Here is an 18,464-nt window from a genome sequence, read left to right on the forward strand (position 1 = left end):
AGTCACACTGACACATGGAGACACAGTCCGACTGTCCTGATGATGGACATGTTGTCCTGACAGGTTTGCTGACAGAAATATTTCACTTTGAGACATAAACTGAGGATTCTGGAAAACGTGGTGGCGTCTGCAGGTAACACACTGTTTGTATGAATCACTTCCTGTTTTGGAAACATTGAGGATGATTTGAGGAATGAACCAAAGTGACTGAGAGAAACTGTACAGACTGACTCAGGAGCCTCCAGACTCTCTTTACTCTCAGTGTTTGACAAACAGCTGAAGACGAGAACGACCAGCTGAGCAAAGAAACTTCAGAACAAACAGTTATTGCTGTGAAACTCTGTTTACTGTGAACAGCTGAGCGCCACGAGACAAAACGTTACAGGTGAAACATTTATTTCATATTTTATGTTTTGATTTCATCTTTTACAGCTTCAAAATAACAAAGTTTGGCCCCTGCATGGTCAGTGCTCTGCAGCGCCCCCTGTCTGTATCCAGCTCACAGTCTTTCTTCATGTTCTGCTCTTTGAGCTCTACCCACAGGTGTTTAATGATGTTTAGGTCGGGAGGCTGTGAGGGGCGTGGCCTAACCTTCAGCTGGGTTGTGATTCTAAGGCAGACTAAGTAGAGTCCAGCTTCACTGAGATCAGATTTTGTTTTTTTCTGTGTGAAGTGTTTCTGGCAGTGATGAAGGTGACGTGACCTCCGAGCAGGTTTTGCCTCAAACCCCCCCCCCCCCCCCCCATGAAAAGTCCCTTCTTATATTGTACTGTATTTATATTTTGGCTCCTCAGATCATGAACTGTGTGTGAGTCAGTGGTGTGTGTGTGTGTGTGTGTGTGTGTATCTGTGAGAGTGATTCACTGTGAGCTGGTTGTGTTTCAGTCAGTCTGAGGAGCTGTCTGGTCATGTAGTGTGTCGGGTTGATTCCTCAGGTATGTCAGTCACACCCTGATAACACAAACACACTGACTGACCTCAGACTTCATCATCTGCTGTGACATAAATCTGAACCAAAGTAAAGATACAGTGAAACATGTACCTGAGCAGGTAGAGGACAGAGTACCTGAGCAGGTAGAGTACAGTGTACCTGTGCAGGTAGAGGACAGTGTACCTGAGCAGGTAGAGTACAGAGTACCTGAGCAGGTAGAGGACAGAGTACCTGAGCAGGTAGAGTACAGAGTACCTGAGCAGGTAGAGGACAGAGTACCTGAGCAGGTAGAGGACAGAGTACCTGAGCAGGTAGAGTACAGTGTACCTGAGCAGGTAGAGGACAGAGTACCTGAGCAGGTAGAGTACAGTGTACCTGAGCAGGTAGAGTACAGAGTACCTGAGCAGGTAGAGTACAGAGTACCTGAGCAGGTAGAGTACAGTGTACCTGAGCAGGTAGAGTACAGAGTACCTGAGCAGGTAGAGTACAGTGTACCTGAGCAGGTAGAGTACAGTGTACCTGAGCAGGTAGAGTACAGAGTACCTGAGCAGGTAGAGTACAGTGTACCTGAGCAGGTAGAGGACAGAGTACCTGAGCAGGTAGAGGACAGAGTACCTGAGCAGGTAGAGGACAGAGTACCTGAGCAGGTAGAGTACAGTGTACCTGAGCAGGTAGAGTACAGTGTACCTGTGCAGGTAGAAGACAGAGTACCTGTGCAGGTAGAGGACAGTGTACCTGAGCAGGTAGAAGACAGAGTACCTGTGCAGGTAGAGGACAGTGTACCTGAGCAGGTAGAGTACAGAGTACCTGAGCAGGTAGAGTACAGTGTACCTGAGCAGGTAGAGGACAGAGTACCTGAGCAGGTAGAGGACAGAGTACCTGAGCAGGTAGAGTACAGTGTACCTGAGCAGGTAGAGGACAGAGTACCTGAGCAGGTAGAGTACAGTGTACCTGAGCAGGTAGAGTACAGTGTACCTGAGCAGGTAGAGGACAGAGTACCTGAGCAGGTAGAGTACAGTGTACCTGAGCAGGTAGAGTACAGTGTACCTGAGCAGGTAGAGGACAGAGTACCTGAGCAGGTAGAGTACAGTGTACCTGAGCAGGTAGAGGACAGAGTACCTGAGCAGGTAGAGTACAGAGTACCTGAGCAGGTAGAGTACAGTGTACCTGAGCAGGTAGAAGACAGAGTACCTGAGCAGGTAGAGTACAGTGTACCTGAGCAGGTAGAAGACAGAGTACCTGAGCAGGTAGAGTACAGAGTACCTGAGCAGGTAGAGTACAGAGTACCTGAGCAGGTAGAAGACAGAGTACCTGAGCAGGTAGAGGACAGAGTACCTGAGCAGGTAGAGGACAGTGTACCTGAGCAGGTAGAGTACAGTGTACCTGAGCAGGTAGAGGACAGTGTACCTGAGCAGGTAGAGTACAGTGTACCTGAGCAGGTAGAGGACAGTGTACCTGAGCAGGTAGAGTACAGTGTACCTGAGCAGGTAGAGTACAGTGTACCTGAGCAGGTAGAGTACAGAGTACCTGAGCAGGTAGAGGACAGTGTACCTGAGCAGGTAGAGGACAGTGTACCTGAGCAGGTAGAGTACAGAGTACCTGAGCAGGTAGAGGACAGAGTACCTGAGCAGGTAGAGTACAGTGTACCTGAGCAGGTAGAGGACAGAGTACCTGAGCAGGTAGAGTACAGTGTACCTGAGCAGGTAGAGGACAGAGTACCTGAGCAGGTAGAGTACAGTGTACCTGAGCAGGTAGAGGACAGTGTACCTGAGCAGGTAGAGTACAGAGTACCTGAGCAGGTAGAGGACAGAGTACCTGAGCAGGTAGAGTACAGTGTACCTGAGCAGGTAGAGGACAGAGTACCTGAGCAGGTAGAGTACAGTGTACCTGAGCAGGTAGAGTACAGAGTACCTGAGCAGGTAGAAGACAGAGTACCTGAGCAGGTAGAGGACAGAGTACCTGAGCAGGTAGAGTACAGAGTACCTGAGCAGGTAGAGTACAGTGTACCTGAGCAGGTAGAGGACAGAGTACCTGAGCAGGTAGAGTACAGTGTACCTGAGCAGGTAGAGGACAGAGTACCTGAGCAGGTAGAGTACAGTGTACCTGAGCAGGTAGAGGACAGAGTACCTGAGCAGGTAGAGTACAGAGTACCTGAGCAGGTAGAGGACAGAGTACCTGAGCAGGTAGAGGACAGAGTACCTGAGCAGGTAGAGTACAGTGTACCTGAGCAGGTAGAGTACAGAGTACCTGAGCAGGTAGAGTACAGTGTACCTGAGCAGGTAGAAGACAGAGTACCTGAGCAGGTAGAGTACAGTGTACCTGAGCAGGTAGAAGACAGAGTACCTGAGCAGGTAGAGTACAGAGTACCTGAGCAGGTAGAGTACAGAGTACCTGAGCAGGTAGAAGACAGAGTACCTGAGCAGGTAGAGGACAGAGTACCTGAGCAGGTAGAGTACAGAGTACCTGAGCAGGTAGAAGACAGAGTACCTGAGCAGGTAGAGTACAGAGTACCTGAGCAGGTAGAGGACAGAGTACCTGAGCAGGTAGAGGACAGAGTACCTGAGCAGGTAGAGGACAGTGTACCTGAGCAGGTAGAGGACAGAGTACCTGAGCAGGTAGAAGACAGAGTACCTGAGCAGGTAGAGGACAGAGTACCTGAGCAGGTAGAAGACAGAGTACCTGAGCAGGTAGAGTACAGAGTACCTGAGCAGGTAGAAGACAGAGTACCTGAGCAGGTAGAGGACAGAGTACCTGAGCAGGTAGAGGACAGAGTACCTGAGCAGGTAGAGTACAGTGTACCTGTGCAGGTAGAAGACAGAGTACCTGTGCAGGTAGAGGACAGTGTACCTGAGCAGGTAGAAGACAGAGTACCTGTGCAGGTAGAGGACAGTGTACCTGAGCAGGTAGAAGACAGAGTACCTGAGCAGGTAGAAGACAGAGTACCTGTGCAGGTAGAGGACAGTGTACCTGAGCAGGTAGAGTACAGAGTACCTGAGCAGGTAGAGTACAGTGTACCTGAGCAGGTAGAGGACAGAGTACCTGTGCAGGTAGAGGACAGAGTACCTGAGCAGGTAGAGTATAGTGTACCTGAGCAGGTAGAAGACAGAGTACCTGAGCAGGTAGAGTACAGAGTACCTGAGCAGGTAGAAGACAGAGTACCTGTGCAGGTAGAGTACAGAGTACCTGAGCAGGTAGAGTACAGAGTACCTGAGCAGGTAGAAGACAGAGTACCTGAGCAGGTAGAGTACAGAGTACCTGCGCAGGTAGAGGACAGTGTACCTGAGCAGGTAGAGTACAGAGTACCTGCGCAGGTAGAGGACAGTGTACCTGAGCAGGTAGAGGACAGAGTACCTGAGCAGGTAGAGGACAGTGTACCTGAGCAGGTAGAGGACAGAGTACCTGTGCAGGTAGAGTACAGAGTACCTGAGCAGGTAGAGTACAGAGTACCTGAGCAGGTAGAGTACAGAGTACCTGAGCAGGTAGAGGACAGTGTACCTGAGCAGGTAGAGTACAGTGTACCTGAGCAGGTAGAGTACAGAGTACCTGAGCAGGTAGAGTACAGTGTACCTGAGCAGGTAGAGGACAGTGTACCTGAGCAGGTAGAGTACAGTGTACCTGAGCAGGTAGAGGACAGTGTACCTGAGCAGGTAGAGTACAGTGTACCTGAGCAGGTAGAGGACAGTGTACCTGAGCAGGTAGAGTACAGAGTACCTGAGCAGGTAGAGGACAGTGTACCTGAGCAGGTAGAGGACAGTGTACCTGAGCAGGTAGAGTACAGAGTACCTGAGCAGGTAGAGGACAGAGTACCTGAGCAGGTAGAGTACAGTGTACCTGAGCAGGTAGAGGACAGAATACCTGAGCAGGTAGAGTACAGTGTACCTGAGCAGGTAGAGGACAGTGTACCTGAGCAGGTAGAGTACAGAGTACCTGAGCAGGTAGAGTACAGAGTACCTGAGCAGGTAGAGTACAGTGTACCTGAGCAGGTAGAGGACAGAGTACCTGAGCAGGTAGAGTACAGTGTACCTGAGCAGGTAGAGGACAGTGTACCTGAGCAGGTAGAGTACAGTGTACCTGAGCAGGTAGAGGACAGAGGTTATGAGGGCAGTGAGAGGGAACAAATAAGCTGACTCTATAAATGTCTGTACTGATTCAGCCGATCACTGTCGATCACAGACACACTGTTAATATTAAAATATACAGTATTAAATAATTCATAAATTCATTTCAATTTCATCATTATATTTTAAATTGTGTTGGATGAAAATTAAATTCAGCAGCTTCTTATCAGCTGACTGACCGGATCAGATCCTCAAACATCCTCCACCACTCCCACTGAGCAAACACAGAGGAGGAGAGAGTGACGAGTCTCTGCTCTGCTTCGTCTGTTTTCAGCCTGGACCAAACTCACTTGAACTGATCTGAACCAATCTGATCTGATCTGGACCTCAGCCGACTCACCTGAGGGGAAGACACACTGACTCACAGGTGAGACCAGCTGACGGTGTTACAGCTGCAGGATCTTTAACTTCTCACTGAGATCAAATCAACATAAAAAAAACAACAACTTAGATGTAAAAGTATAAAAACATAAAGACATTAAATAATTAATTTTTCTTTCAAATAAAGTTTAACTGATTGAAAGTGAATTTAAAATTTAAAAGCTCTTTATTTATCTATTTATTTATTTATTTATTGCAGCTGGTTACAGGTTTAAAAATATATTTGCTTTCTGAATTTAAAAAAAGTCAAACTTAGATGAAACAAATCTAAAATCAGCTCACAGGTGCAGAAATGTAAACATGATGAATAATAACAGAGACGACAGGGTGGAGATCAGTATAATTATTATTATTATTATTATTATTATTATTATTATCATGCTATCACCTTCTGATTAATGTTCGTTCATTTAATCACAATCAATTCAGATTAAAGTAAAACAAATATATTAAATGTATAATAAGATAAAATAAATCAAATTTCACCTCTTTATCAGAAATATCTGGAACAAATATTTCATCATCTGCAAACAAACCAATGTTAAACTGATGAAATATTAATATGAAGAACTTGTTAATCTAAATGTTTCTGGCGTCGTTCTGCTCTCTGGTGGTCAACGATGATGTCATCAAGATTTAATCATTTTAATTTGCTTCTTTTTGTTTTGTGACAATGTGTCTCTTAGACCCCATCCCAACTAGGCTACTTAAGGAGGTCTTTCCTTTAGTTAACACTCATATATTAGATATGATCAATATATCCTTATTAACAGGCTATGTACCACAGTCTTTTAAGGTAGCTGTAATTAAACCTCTACTAAAAAAGCCCACCCTGGATCCAGAGGTGTTAGCCAACTATAGACCAATATCTAATCTTCCCTTTATGTCAAAGATCCTTGAGAAAGTAGTCGCAGACCAGCTGTGTGATTTTCTCCAGGATAATAATTTATTTGAGGAATTTCAGTCAGGATTTAGAGTGCATCATAGCACTGAGACAGCACTAGTTAAAATTACAAATGACCTTCTGATTGCTTCAGACAAAGGACTCGTCTCTGTACTTGTTTTATTAGATCTTAGTGCGGCGTTTGACACAATTGACCATCAAATTCTACTGCAGAGACTGGATCACTTAATTGGCCTAAAAGGTTCAGCACTAAGCTGGTTTAAATCTTATTTATCTGATCGTTTTCAGTTTGTTGATGTTCGTAATGAATCATCCTTACGTACCAAAGTTTGTTTTGGAGTTCCGCAAGGTTCTGTGCTCGGACCAATCCTATTTACTCTATATATGCTTCCTTTAGGTAACATCATTAGAAATCACTCTATAAATTTCCATTGTTATGCGGATGATACACAGTTGTATTTATCGATGAAGCCAGAAGAAAGTAATCAATTAACTAAACTCCATAACTGCCTTAAAGACATAAAAAATTGGATGAGCACCAATTTCCTGATGTTAAATTCAGACAAAACTGAAGTTATTGTTCTTGGCCCCAAACAACTCAGAGACTCTTTATCTGATGACATAGTTTCTCCAGATGGCATTGCTCTGGCCTCTAGCACTACCGTAAGAAACCTCGGAGTAATATTTGATCAAGATTTGTCTTTTAATTCTCATTTAAAGCAAACCTCACGGACTGCATTTTTTCATCTGCGTAATATTGCGAAAATTAGGCCTATCCTGACCCGAAAAGATGCAGAAAAATTGGTCCACGCTTTTGTTACCTCTAGGCTGGATTACTGTAACTCTCTATTATCAGGTAGCTCTAGTAAGTCCTTAAAAACTCTCCAGCTAATTCAGAATGCAGCAGCAAGTGTACTAACAGGAACTAAGAAACGAGATCATATTTCTCCTGTTTTAGCTTCTCTGCACTGGCTCCCTGTAAAATCCAGAATTGAATTTAAAATCCTACTGTTAACTTATAAAGCTCTAAATGGTCAAGCTCCGTCATATCTTAGAGAGCTCATAGTGCCATATTATCCCACCAGAACACTGCGCTCTGAGAACGCAGGGTTACTCGTGGTCCCTAAAGTCTCCAAAAGTAGATCAGGAGCCAGAGCCTTCAGCTATCAGGCTCCTCTCCTGTGGAATCATCTTCCTGTTACGGTCCGGGAGGCAGACACCGTCTCCACATTTAAGACTAGACTTAAGACTTTCCTCTTTGATAAAGCTTATAGTTAGGGCTGGCTCAGGCTTGCCCTGTACCAGCCCCTAGTTAGGCTGACTTAGGCCTAGTCTGCCGGAGGACCCCCCTATAATACACCGGGCACCTTCTCTCCTTCTCTCTCTCTCTCTCTCTCTCTCTCTCTCTCTCGTATTCTATTACTGCATCTTGCTAACTCAGCCATTCTGGATGTCACTAACTCGGCTTCTTCTCCGGAGCCTTTGTGCTCCACTGTCTCTCAGATTAACTCATATCACAGCGGTGCCTGGACAGTGTGACGTGTGTGGTTGTGCTGCTGCCGTGGTCCTGCCAGATGCCTCCTGCTGCTGCTGCCATCATTAGTCATTAGTCATACTTCTACTGTTATTATACACATATGACTATTGTCACACAAGTATACTGTCAGATATTAATACATACTTTCAACATATTGTACCACAGTAGCCAGAACTATAATTATAATATTATTACTTTCATTAATGTTGTTGTAAGCTACTGTCATTACCTGCATCTCTCTCTCTGTCTCTCTCTCTGTCTCTCTCTCTGTCTCTGTCTCTGTCTCTCTCTCTGTCTCTCTGTCTCTCTCTCTCTCTCTCTCTCTCTCTCTTTCTCTCTGTCTCATTGTGTCATACGGATTACTGTTAATTTATTATGCTGATCTGTTCTGTACGACATCTATTGCACGTCTGTCCGTCCTGGAAGAGGGATCCCTCCTCAGTTGCTCTTCCTGAGGTTTCTACCGTTTTTTTTCCTGTTAAAGGGTTTTTTTTGGGGAGTTTTTCCTGATCAGCTGTGAGGGTCATAAGGACAGAGGGATGTCGTATGCTGTAAAGCCCTGTGAGGCAAATTGTGATTTGTGATATTGGGCTTTATAAATAAAATTGAATTGAATTGAACTTAAATGTTAATTAATTAATTAATGCTGAAATAAATAATAATTTTAAACAGACCATAAATAATTCATTTATTTCTGTGTCTGTATGTTAATGAGGTGGGAGGTCCTACACTCAAAACTTCATAAAGACATTTATTTGTTTAAATCATCAACTTTTATCTGTTTGTTTATTCATTTACTTTTACACTGATTTATTTTATTTCTGTATTTGTTGCTGTATTTTATTTCATGGAGTCCTATCTGCTCGTCTATGTGTGACGCTACATGTGACAGTACGCGCTGCTGTGTTTGTGCCTGTAGCTCTTATTCAAATGACCGTTGATGATGCAGACAGGTGAGTTCTCACCTGGGCTGTTTGGTTGGTTTGTGACACAGAGGGAGGAGGAGGTCATGTGACCATGCTCAGGTAAACCACCTGAACAGGAAGAGAAGCTGTCAGTGTACCTACACGACAACCGAGTGTGTGTGTGTTTATCATGAGTGTGTGTTTTCCCTGTGTGTGTGTGTGTGTGTGTGTGTTTAATGTTTGTTTAGTGTGTGCATGAGTTTAGTGTGTACCTTTAGGTGTGTGTGTATATGTGACCGTCAATCATGGCTCAGTCCGATCAGCTGCAGCGTTCATCCGGTGCTGAGGGTGCTACTTCCTGTTGTCTCCCTCAGGTCTCACCAGCGCTCGGTTGCTGCGTTGCCGTGGCAATGTTCCACCGCAGGAAGAAGAGGCGCAGGCCACAGATCTCTGCGCCACAGGACTTCCAGCACCGTGTCCACACTTCCTTCGATGTGGCCTCCGGACGCTACGTGGGTCTGCCGCCACAGTGGCAGAGCGTCATCGACACACTGAGGAGGCCACGCCCCCTGGTGGACCCCTCCAGGATCACTGAGGTCGAGCTCAAGAAGGTGAGATCACAAAAATATTAAAAGTCACATTAGCATGAAAAAGTGATGTTAGAATAAAAAGTCACTTTAATATAAAAAGTAAATGCAATAATATAGAAGTCCCATCAAAAGTCACGTTAGCATAAAAGTAAAAAGTCACATTTCCATAAAAGAAAAAAGTCATTTTAGCATAAAAAGTCACATTAGTATAAAAGTAAAAAGTCACGTTAGCATAAAAGTAAAAAGTCACTTTAGCATATAAAGTGACAGTAGTATAAAAGTAAAAAGTCACGTTAGCATAAAAGTAAAAAGTCATTTTAGCATACAAAGTCACATTAGTATAAAAGTAAAAAGTCACGTTAGCATTAAAGTAAAAAGTCATGTTAGCATAAAAAGTCACATTAGTATAAAAGTAAAAAGTCACATTAGCATAAAAGTAAAAAGTCATGTTATCATAAAAAGTCACATTAGTATAAAAGTAAAAAGTCATGTTTGTATAAAAAGTCACGTTAGCATAAAAGTAAAAAGTTATGTTAGCATAAAAGAAAAAAGTCATTTTAGCATAAAAAGTCACATTAGTATAAAAGTAAAAAGTCACGTTAGCATAAAAGTAAAAAGTCATTTTAGCATAAAAAGTCAAATTAGTATAAAGTAAAAGTCACGTTAGCATAAAAGTAAAAAGTCATGTTAGCATAAAAAGTCAAATTAGTATAAAAAAGTCACGTTAGCATAAAAGTAAAAAGTCATTTTAGCATACAAAGTCACATTAGTATAAAAGTAAAAAGTCACATTAGCATAAAAGTAAAAAGTCATGTTAGCATAAAAAGTCACATTAGTATAAAAGTAAAAAGTCATGTTTGTATAAAAAGTTACGTTAGCATAAAAGTAAAAAGTTATGTTAGCATAAAAGAAAAAAGTCATTTTAGCATAAAAAGTCACATTAGTATAAAAGTAAAAAGTCACGTTAGCATAAAAGTAAAAAGTCATTTTAGCATAAAAAGTCAAATTAGTATAAAGTAAAAGTCACGTTAGCATAAAAGTAAAAAGTCATGTTAGCATAAAAAGTCAAATTAGTATAAAAAAGTCACGTTAGCATAAAAGTAAAAAGTCATTTTAGCATACAAAGTCACATTAGTATAAAAGTAAAAAGTCACATTAGCATAAAAGTAAAAAGTCATGTTAGCATAAAAAGTCACATTAGTATAAAAGTAAAAAGTCATGTTTGTATAAAAAGTCACGTTAGCATAAAAGTAAAAAGTTATGTTAGCATAAAAGAAAAAAGTCATTTTAGCATAAAAAGTCACATTAGTATAAAAGTAAAAAGTCACGTTAGCATAAAAGTAAAAAGTCATTTTAGCATAAAAAGTCAAATTAGTATAAAGTAAAAGTCACGTTAGCATAAAAGTAAAAAGTCATGTTAGCATAAAAAGTCAAATTAGTATAAAAAAGTCACGTTAGCATAAAAGTAAAAAGTCATTTTAGCATACAAAGTCACATTAGTATAAAAGTAAAAAGTCACATTAGCATAAAAGTAAAAAGTCATGTTAGCATAAAAAGTCACATTAGTATAAAAGTAAAAAGTCATGTTTGTATAAAAAGTTACGTTAGCATAAAAGTAAAAAGTTATGTTAGCATAAAAGAAAAAAGTCATTTTAGCATAAAAAGTCACATTAGTATAAAAGTAAAAAGTCACGTTAGCATAAAAGTAAAAAGTCATTTTAGCATAAAAAGTCAAATTAGTATAAAGTAAAAGTCACGTTAGCATAAAAGTAAAAAGTCATGTTAGCATAAAAAGTCAAATTAGTATAAAAAAGTCACGTTAGCATAAAAGTAAAAAGTCATTTTAGCATACAAAGTCACATTAGTATAAAAGTAAAAAGTCACGTTAGCATTAAAGTAAAAAGTCATGTTAGCATAAAAAGTCACATTAGTATAAAAGTATAAAGTCACATTAGCATAAAAGTAAAAAGTCATGTTAGCATAAAAAGTCACATTAGTATAAAAGTAAAAAGTCATGTTTGTATAAAAAGTTACGTTAGCATAAAAGTAAAAAGTTATGTTAGCATAAAAGAAAAAAGTCATTTTAGCATAAAAAGTCACATTAGTATTAAAGTAAAAAGTCATGTTAGCATAAAAGTAAAAAGTCATTTTAGCATAAAAAGTCAAATTAGTATAAAGTAAAAGTCACGTTAGCATAAAAGTAAAAAGTCATTTTAGCATAAAAAGTCAAATTAGTATAAAAAAGTCACGTTAGCATAAAAGTAAAATGTCATGTTAGCATAAAAAGTCACATTAGTATAAAAGTAAAAAGTCACGTTAGCATAAAAGTAAAAAGTCATGTTAGCATAAAAAGTCACATTAGTATAAAAGTTAAAAGTCATGTTTGTATAAAAAGTTACGTTAGCATAAAAGTAAAAAGTTATGTTAGCATAAAAGAAAAAAGTCATTTTAGCATAAAAAGTCACATTAGTATAAAAGTAAAAAGTCACGTTAGCATAAAAGTAAAAAGTCATTTTAGCATAAAAAGTCAAATTAGTATAAAAGTAAAAGTCACGTTAGCATAAAAGTAAAATGTCATGTTAGCATAAAAAGCCACATTAGTATCAAAGTAAAAAGTCACATTACATAAAAGTAAAGTCATTTTAGCATAAAAGTCACAGTATAAAAGTAAAAATTCACGTTAGCATAAAAGTAAAAAGTCATGTTAGCATAAAAAGTCACATTAGTATAATAGTAAAAAGTCACGTTAGCATTAAAGTAAAAAGTCATTTTAGCATAAAAAGTCAAATTAGTATAAAAGTAAGTCACATTAGTAAAATGTCATGTTAGCATAAAAAGTCACTTAAAAGTCAGAGTATAAAAGTAAAAAGTCACGTTAGCATAAAAGTAAAAAGTCATGTTAGCATAAAAAGTCACATTAGTATAATAGTAAAAAGTCACGTTAGCGTAAAAGTAAAAAGTCATTTTAGCATTAAAGTCACAGTATTAAAGTAAAAAGTCATGTTAGCATAAGAGTAAAAGTCATGTTTGCATAAAAGTTACGTTAGCATTAAAGTAAAAAGTCATGTTAGCATAAAAGAAAAAAGTCATGTTAGTATAAAAATAAAAAGTCACATTAGTATAATAGTATAAAGTCATGTTTGCATAAGAAGTCAAATACGTTTGAAAAGAAAAAGTCATGTTGGCATAAAAAGTCAAATTAGTATAAAGTAAAAGTCACGTTAGCATAAAAGTAAAAAGTCATGTCAGCATAAAAAGTCAAATTAGTATAAAAAAGTCACGTTAGCATAAAAGTAAAAAGTCATTTTAGCATACAAAGTCACATTAGTATAAAAGTAAAAAGTCACGTTAGCATTAAAGTAAAAAGTCATGTTAGCATAAAAAGTCACATTAGTATAAAAGTTAAAAGTCACATTAGCATAAAAGTAAAAAGTCATGTTAGCATAAAAAGTCACATTAGTATAAAAGTAAAAAGTCATGTTTGTATAAAAAGTTACGTTAGCATAAAAGTAAAAAGTTATGTTAGCATAAAAGAAAAAAGTCATTTTAGCATAAAAAGTCACATTAGTATTAAAGTAAAAAGTCATGTTAGCATAAAAGTAAAAAGTCATTTTAGCATAAAAAGTCAAATTAGTATAAAGTAAAAGTCACGTTAGCATAAAAGTAAAAAGTCATGTTAGCATAAAAAGTCAAATTAGTATAAAAAAGTCATGTTAGCATAAAAGTAAAATGTCATGTTAGCATAAAAAGTCACATTAGTATAAAAGTAAAAAGTCACGTTAGCATAAAAGTAAAAAGTCATGTTAGCATAAAAAGTCACATTAGTATAAAAGTTAAAAGTCATGTTTGTATAAAAAGTTACGTTAGCATAAAAGTAAAAAGTTATGTTAGCATAAAAGAAAAAAGTCATTTTAGCATAAAAAGTCACATTAGTATAAAAGTAAAAAGTCACGTTAGCATAAAAGTAAAAAGTCATTTTAGCATAAAAAGTCAAATTAGTATAAAAGTAAAAGTCACGTTAGCATAAAAGTAAAATGTCATGTTAGCATAAAAAGCCACATTAGTATAAAAGTAAAAAGTCACATTACATAAAAGTAAAGTCATTTTAGCATAAAAGTCACAGTATAAAAGTAAAAATTCACGTTAGCATAAAAGTAAAAAGTCATGTTAGCATAAAAAGTCACATTAGTATAATAGTAAAAAGTCACGTTAGCATTAAAGTAAAAAGTCATTTTAGCATAAAAAGTCAAATTAGTATAAAAGTAAGTCACATTAGTAAAATGTCATGTTAGCATAAAAAGTCACTTAAAAGTCAGAGTATAAAAGTAAAAAGTCACGTTAGCATAAAAGTAAAAAGTCATGTTAGCATAAAAAGTCACATTAGTATAATAGTAAAAAGTCACGTTAGCATAAAAGTAAAAAGTCATTTTAGCATTAAAGTCACAGTATTAAAGTAAAAAGTCATGTTAGCATAAGAGTAAAAGTCATGTTTGCATAAAAGTTACGTTAGCATTAAAGTAAAAAGTCATGTTAGCATAAAAGAAAAAAGTCATGTTAGTATAAAAATAAAAAGTCACATTAGTATAATAGTATAAAGTCATGTTTGCATAAGAAGTCAAATACGTTTGAAAAGAAAAAGTCATGTTGGCATAAAAAGTCACATTAGCATACACTGTATTAAAATCTTGCTGTTCATTAAAATACAGACTTGTTACTTTAATAGAATACATAATATTTGACGCAGTGTGAACACATAAACGTATAAACTGTCAATAAAGGATCTAATCAGAGTTATTGATCAGCCACAGATGATCATTTAAAGAGATTTTTCTCCTCACAGTGACACTAAAAAGTAAAAAACTCTCCATCAGCTAGTTCAGATCCAGAACTCTGAGCATTAGCTCGTTAGCACGTTAGCTCGTTATGACTCATCAAGTTTAATCACAGAAAAACAACTCAGTGTCTCGGCTCTGTTTACTTCAGGACCCTCAGTAAATCTGAGTGACGCTGTCAACTGATCAGAATCTGTTAATATCAATAAAGACGTTTGAGGCCAGTCACAAACAGACTCTGTTAAAACTGTTTATTTTTACACTGTAAAATGTTCCAAAGTGTTCGTAGGCCCGACCTTCACAATAAAAGCCTCAGGATTCTTAGTAAAGCTCATCAGTCGTTAAATATCAGCTGACAGTCACATGATGTGTCAGAGTGATGTGTTTAAGAACATCAGGAAACTTTGTTAAAGATAAAAACACACAAACAATAACTGCAGAACTTATTAAAGGTAATTAAAGGTAATCAAAGTCTATCAGTGCAGTAATGGCCTCGACCTTGGCTCACTGTGTCTGTGCTGCTGCAGTTTTATTTTGTCAGCGAGAGGAAGCTCCTTCCTGATTGGTCTGTAGAGTGTGACCTCATCTCAGTGAGGTCAGTGAGGTCAGTGAGGCAGCTCTGCTGCTGGTTGGTCGTCAGTCTGGACTCAGATTTTTAGGATAATACAGACACTGAACTGCTTCCTGTCTCCATCTAGTGGTTAAAACATCATACTGCTCCAGCTTTTATTTTGAAAATGGAAGGAAGGGTCTGACAGGCTGCAGCCCAAGAGTCTGAGAACGATGTCCTGTGTGTCTCTTCTGTCACTTTCCCCTCACACCCTGATGGACACCATCAGGAGGTGAAGGAGGATTCATATGGACTTACAAAATAAAAGGCGGCACTCAGAGAATCTGACTGCACCGCCCCTCGGCTCTGTGATGATGTCACAGTGATGTAACTGACGTCAGTCTGCGGTGGTGACGCTGCAGTGTCCTGAACATGGACGACTTAGAGAGCACGGCAGACACTCGGCCCTGTGCGTCCTCACAACTGTTTCATGCAGGCTTCATAAAAACATGACTTCATCACTGAGACTGGAGCTAAAATGACTCATCATCATCATCATCATCATCATCGTCATCATCATCATCGTCATCATCGTCCTGCTGCTGCTGCATTCACATTTATTTTATATTTCATATTATTTTTCCAGAGTTTCATCAGGAATATAAGTTTCATGTGTTTGCATCAGAGCCATGTCCAAAGACACAGCGTTAGAGTTTCACTTTAAACAACAAACAGATTAAAGACACAACATCATCAACGTGTCTCTTAGACCCCATCCCAACTAGGCTACTTAAGGAGGTCTTTCCTTTAGTTAACACTCATATATTAGATATGATCAATATATCCTTATTAACAGGCTATGTACCACAGTCTTTTAAGGTAGCTGTAATTAAACCTCTACTAAAAAAGCCCACCCTGGATCCAGAGGTGTTAGCCAACTATAGACCAATATCTAATCTTCCCTTTATGTCAAAGATCCTTGAGAAAGTAGTCGCAGACCAGCTGTGTGATTTTCTCCAGGATAATAATTTATTTGAGGAATTTCAGTCAGGATTTAGAGTGCATCATAGCACTGAGACAGCACTAGTTAAAATTACAAATGACCTTCTGATTGCTTCAGACAAAGGACTTGTCTCTGTACTTGTTTTATTAGATCTTAGTGCAGCGTTTGACACAATTGACCATCAAATTCTACTGCAGAGACTGGATCACTTAATTAGCCTAAAAGGTTCTGCACTAAGCTGGTTTAAATCTTATTTATCTGATCGTTTTCAGTTTGTTGACGTTCGTAATGAATCATCCTTACGTACCAAAGTTTGTTTTGGAGTTCCGCAAGGTTCTGTGCTCGGACCAATCCTATTTACTCTATATATGCTTCCTTTAGGTAACATCATTAGAAATCACTCTATAAATTATCATTGTTATGTGGATGATACACAGTTGTATTTATTGATGAAGCCAGAAGAAAGTAATCAATTAACTAAACTCCATAACTGCCTTAAAGACATAAAAAATTGGATGAGCACCAATTTCCTGATGTTAAATTCAGACAAAACTGAAGTTATTGTTCTTGGCCCCAAACAACTCAGAGACTCTTTATCTGATGACATAGTTTCTCTAGATGGCATTGCTCTGGCCTCTAGCACTACCGTAAGAAACCTCGGAGTAATATTTGATCAAGATTTGTCTTTTAATTCTCATTTAAAGCAAACCTCACGGACTGCATTTTTTCATCTGCGTAATATTGCGAAAATTAGGCCTATCCTGACCCGAAAAGATGCAGAAAAATTGGTCCACGCTTTTGTTACCTCAAGGCTGGATTACTGTAACTCTCTATTATCAGGTAGCTCTAGTAAGTCCTTAAAAACTCTCCAGCTAATTCAGAATGCAGCAGCACGTGTACTAACAGGAACTAAGAAACAAGATCATATTTCTCCTGTTTTAGCTTCTCTGCACTGGCTCCCTGTAAAGTCCAGAATTGAATTTAAAATCCTACTGTTAACTTATAAAGCTCTAAATGGTCAAGCTCCGTCATATCTTAGAGAGCTCATAGTGCCATATTATCCCACCAGAACACTGCGCTCTGAGAACGCAGGGTTACTCGTGGTCCCTAAAGTCTCCAAAAGCAGATCAGGAGCCAGAGCCTTCAGCTATCAGGCTCCTCTCCTGTGGAATCATCTTCCTGTTACGGTCCGGGAGGCAGACACCGTCTCCACATTTAAGACTAGACTTAAGACTTTCCTCTTTGATAAAGCTTATAGTTAGGGCTGGCTCAGGCTTGCCCTGTACCAGCCCCTAGTTAGGCTGACTTAGGCCTAGTCTGCCGGAGGACCCCCTATAATACACCGGGCACCTTCTCTCCTTCTCTCCCTCTCTCTCTCTCTCTCTCTCTCTCTCTCTCTCTCTCTCTCTCTCTCATATCCTATTACTGCATCTTGCTAACTCGGCCATTCTGGATGTCACTAACTCGGCTTCTTCTCCGGAGCCTTTGTGCTCCACTGTCTCTCAGATTAACTCATATCACAGCGGTGCCTGGACAGCGTGACGTGTGTGGTTGTGCTGCTGCCGTGGTCCTGCCAGATGCCTCCTGCTGCTGCTGCCATCATTAGTCATTAGTCATACTTCTACTGTTATTATACACATATGACTATTGTCACACAAGTATACTGTCTGATATTAATACATACTTTCAACATATTGTACCACAGTAGCCAGAACTATAACTATAATATTATTACTTTCATTAATGTTGTTGTAAGCTACTGTCATTACCTGCATCTCTCTCTCTCTCTCTCTCTCTGTCTCTCTCTCTGTCTCTGTCTCTGTCTCTCTCTCTGTCTCTCTGTCTCTCTCTCTGTCTCATTGTGTCATGCGGATTACTGTTAATTTATTATGTTGATCTGTTCTGTACGACATCTATTGCACGTCTGTCCGTCCTGGAAGAGGGATCCCTCCTCAGTTGCTCTTCCTGAGGTTTCTACCGTTTTTTTTCCCGTTAAAGGGTTTTTTGGGGAGTTTTTCCTGATCAGCTGTGAGGGTCATAAGGACAGAGGGATGTTGTATGCTGTAAAGCCCTGTGAGGCAAACTGTGATTTGTGATATTGGGCTTTATAAATAAAATTGAATTGAATTGAATTGAACAGCAAAAAGGCCACAAACAAAAACAAACAAACATTTGAACTGATCAGCGTTCAGTCAGCGAACAGCTGAGGTCAAAGGTCAAACTGTCCAAACTCTGATGACACAGTGAATCTAATCAGAGCTGATCAAATATAAACCACGACTCTGTTTCAGTGTCCTGATCAGCTGTAACAGAGCGACTCTGTGAACAGGAAGTGGACGCCATACTGTTTCCTGCTTAGTGAAAACAGAGATCAAAGTGATCGGCTCTGATCACTTCCTGTCACTGTCCTCACATGTTTCAGACACATGTTCTAACTTGTGTCCAGTGTTACAGGAGCTGCTGACGCTGCGTTCACTGGTTCACTGTCAGTGTTTGTGTGAAGTTCAGCTGATGTTTCCATGCAGGTGCTGTCAGGTGTGTGTCATGTGACCTCAGCTGTCACGTGACCTCGGCTGCCATGTGATCTCACAACTAACCCTGCAGAATGTTAGATTTGATCAAAGCAGTGATGAACTAAGAATAAATTAAAACACGTTTAACTTTACAAACTGAATTTTAATGTTTTGAAGCTTAAATTAAATTAAATCTAGAA

The 18,464-nt window shown here is 39.1% G+C and overlaps 1 protein-coding gene across 4 annotated transcripts in view; it reads left to right on the top strand.

Annotated features, from left to right (window-relative positions):
- The window catches only part of LOC117270375 (serine/threonine-protein kinase PAK 6-like), a 31,651-nt gene that overhangs the window by 3,672 nt on the left and 9,515 nt on the right, over nucleotides 1–18,464 (top strand). Inside the window, exons 1-3 of one of the 4 annotated variants that reach the window (XM_078173598.1) lie at nucleotides 888–935; nucleotides 5,324–5,416; nucleotides 9,151–9,387. In XM_078173598.1, coding sequence (XP_078029724.1) covers nucleotides 9,187–9,387 — 201 coding nt within the window. In that variant the 5' untranslated portion in view covers nucleotides 888–935; nucleotides 5,324–5,416; nucleotides 9,151–9,186. Of the gene's footprint in view, nucleotides 1–887; nucleotides 936–5,323; nucleotides 5,417–7,050; nucleotides 9,388–18,464 lie in introns of those variants that run through there. The other 3 variants (XM_033647950.2, XM_033647951.2, XM_033647949.2) reach the window with 3 other exon arrangements.

This window comes from Epinephelus lanceolatus, chromosome 13 (genome assembly GCF_041903045.1).
Source record: "Epinephelus lanceolatus isolate andai-2023 chromosome 13, ASM4190304v1, whole genome shotgun sequence".
Taxonomy (NCBI): domain Eukaryota; kingdom Metazoa; phylum Chordata; class Actinopteri; order Perciformes; family Serranidae; genus Epinephelus; species Epinephelus lanceolatus.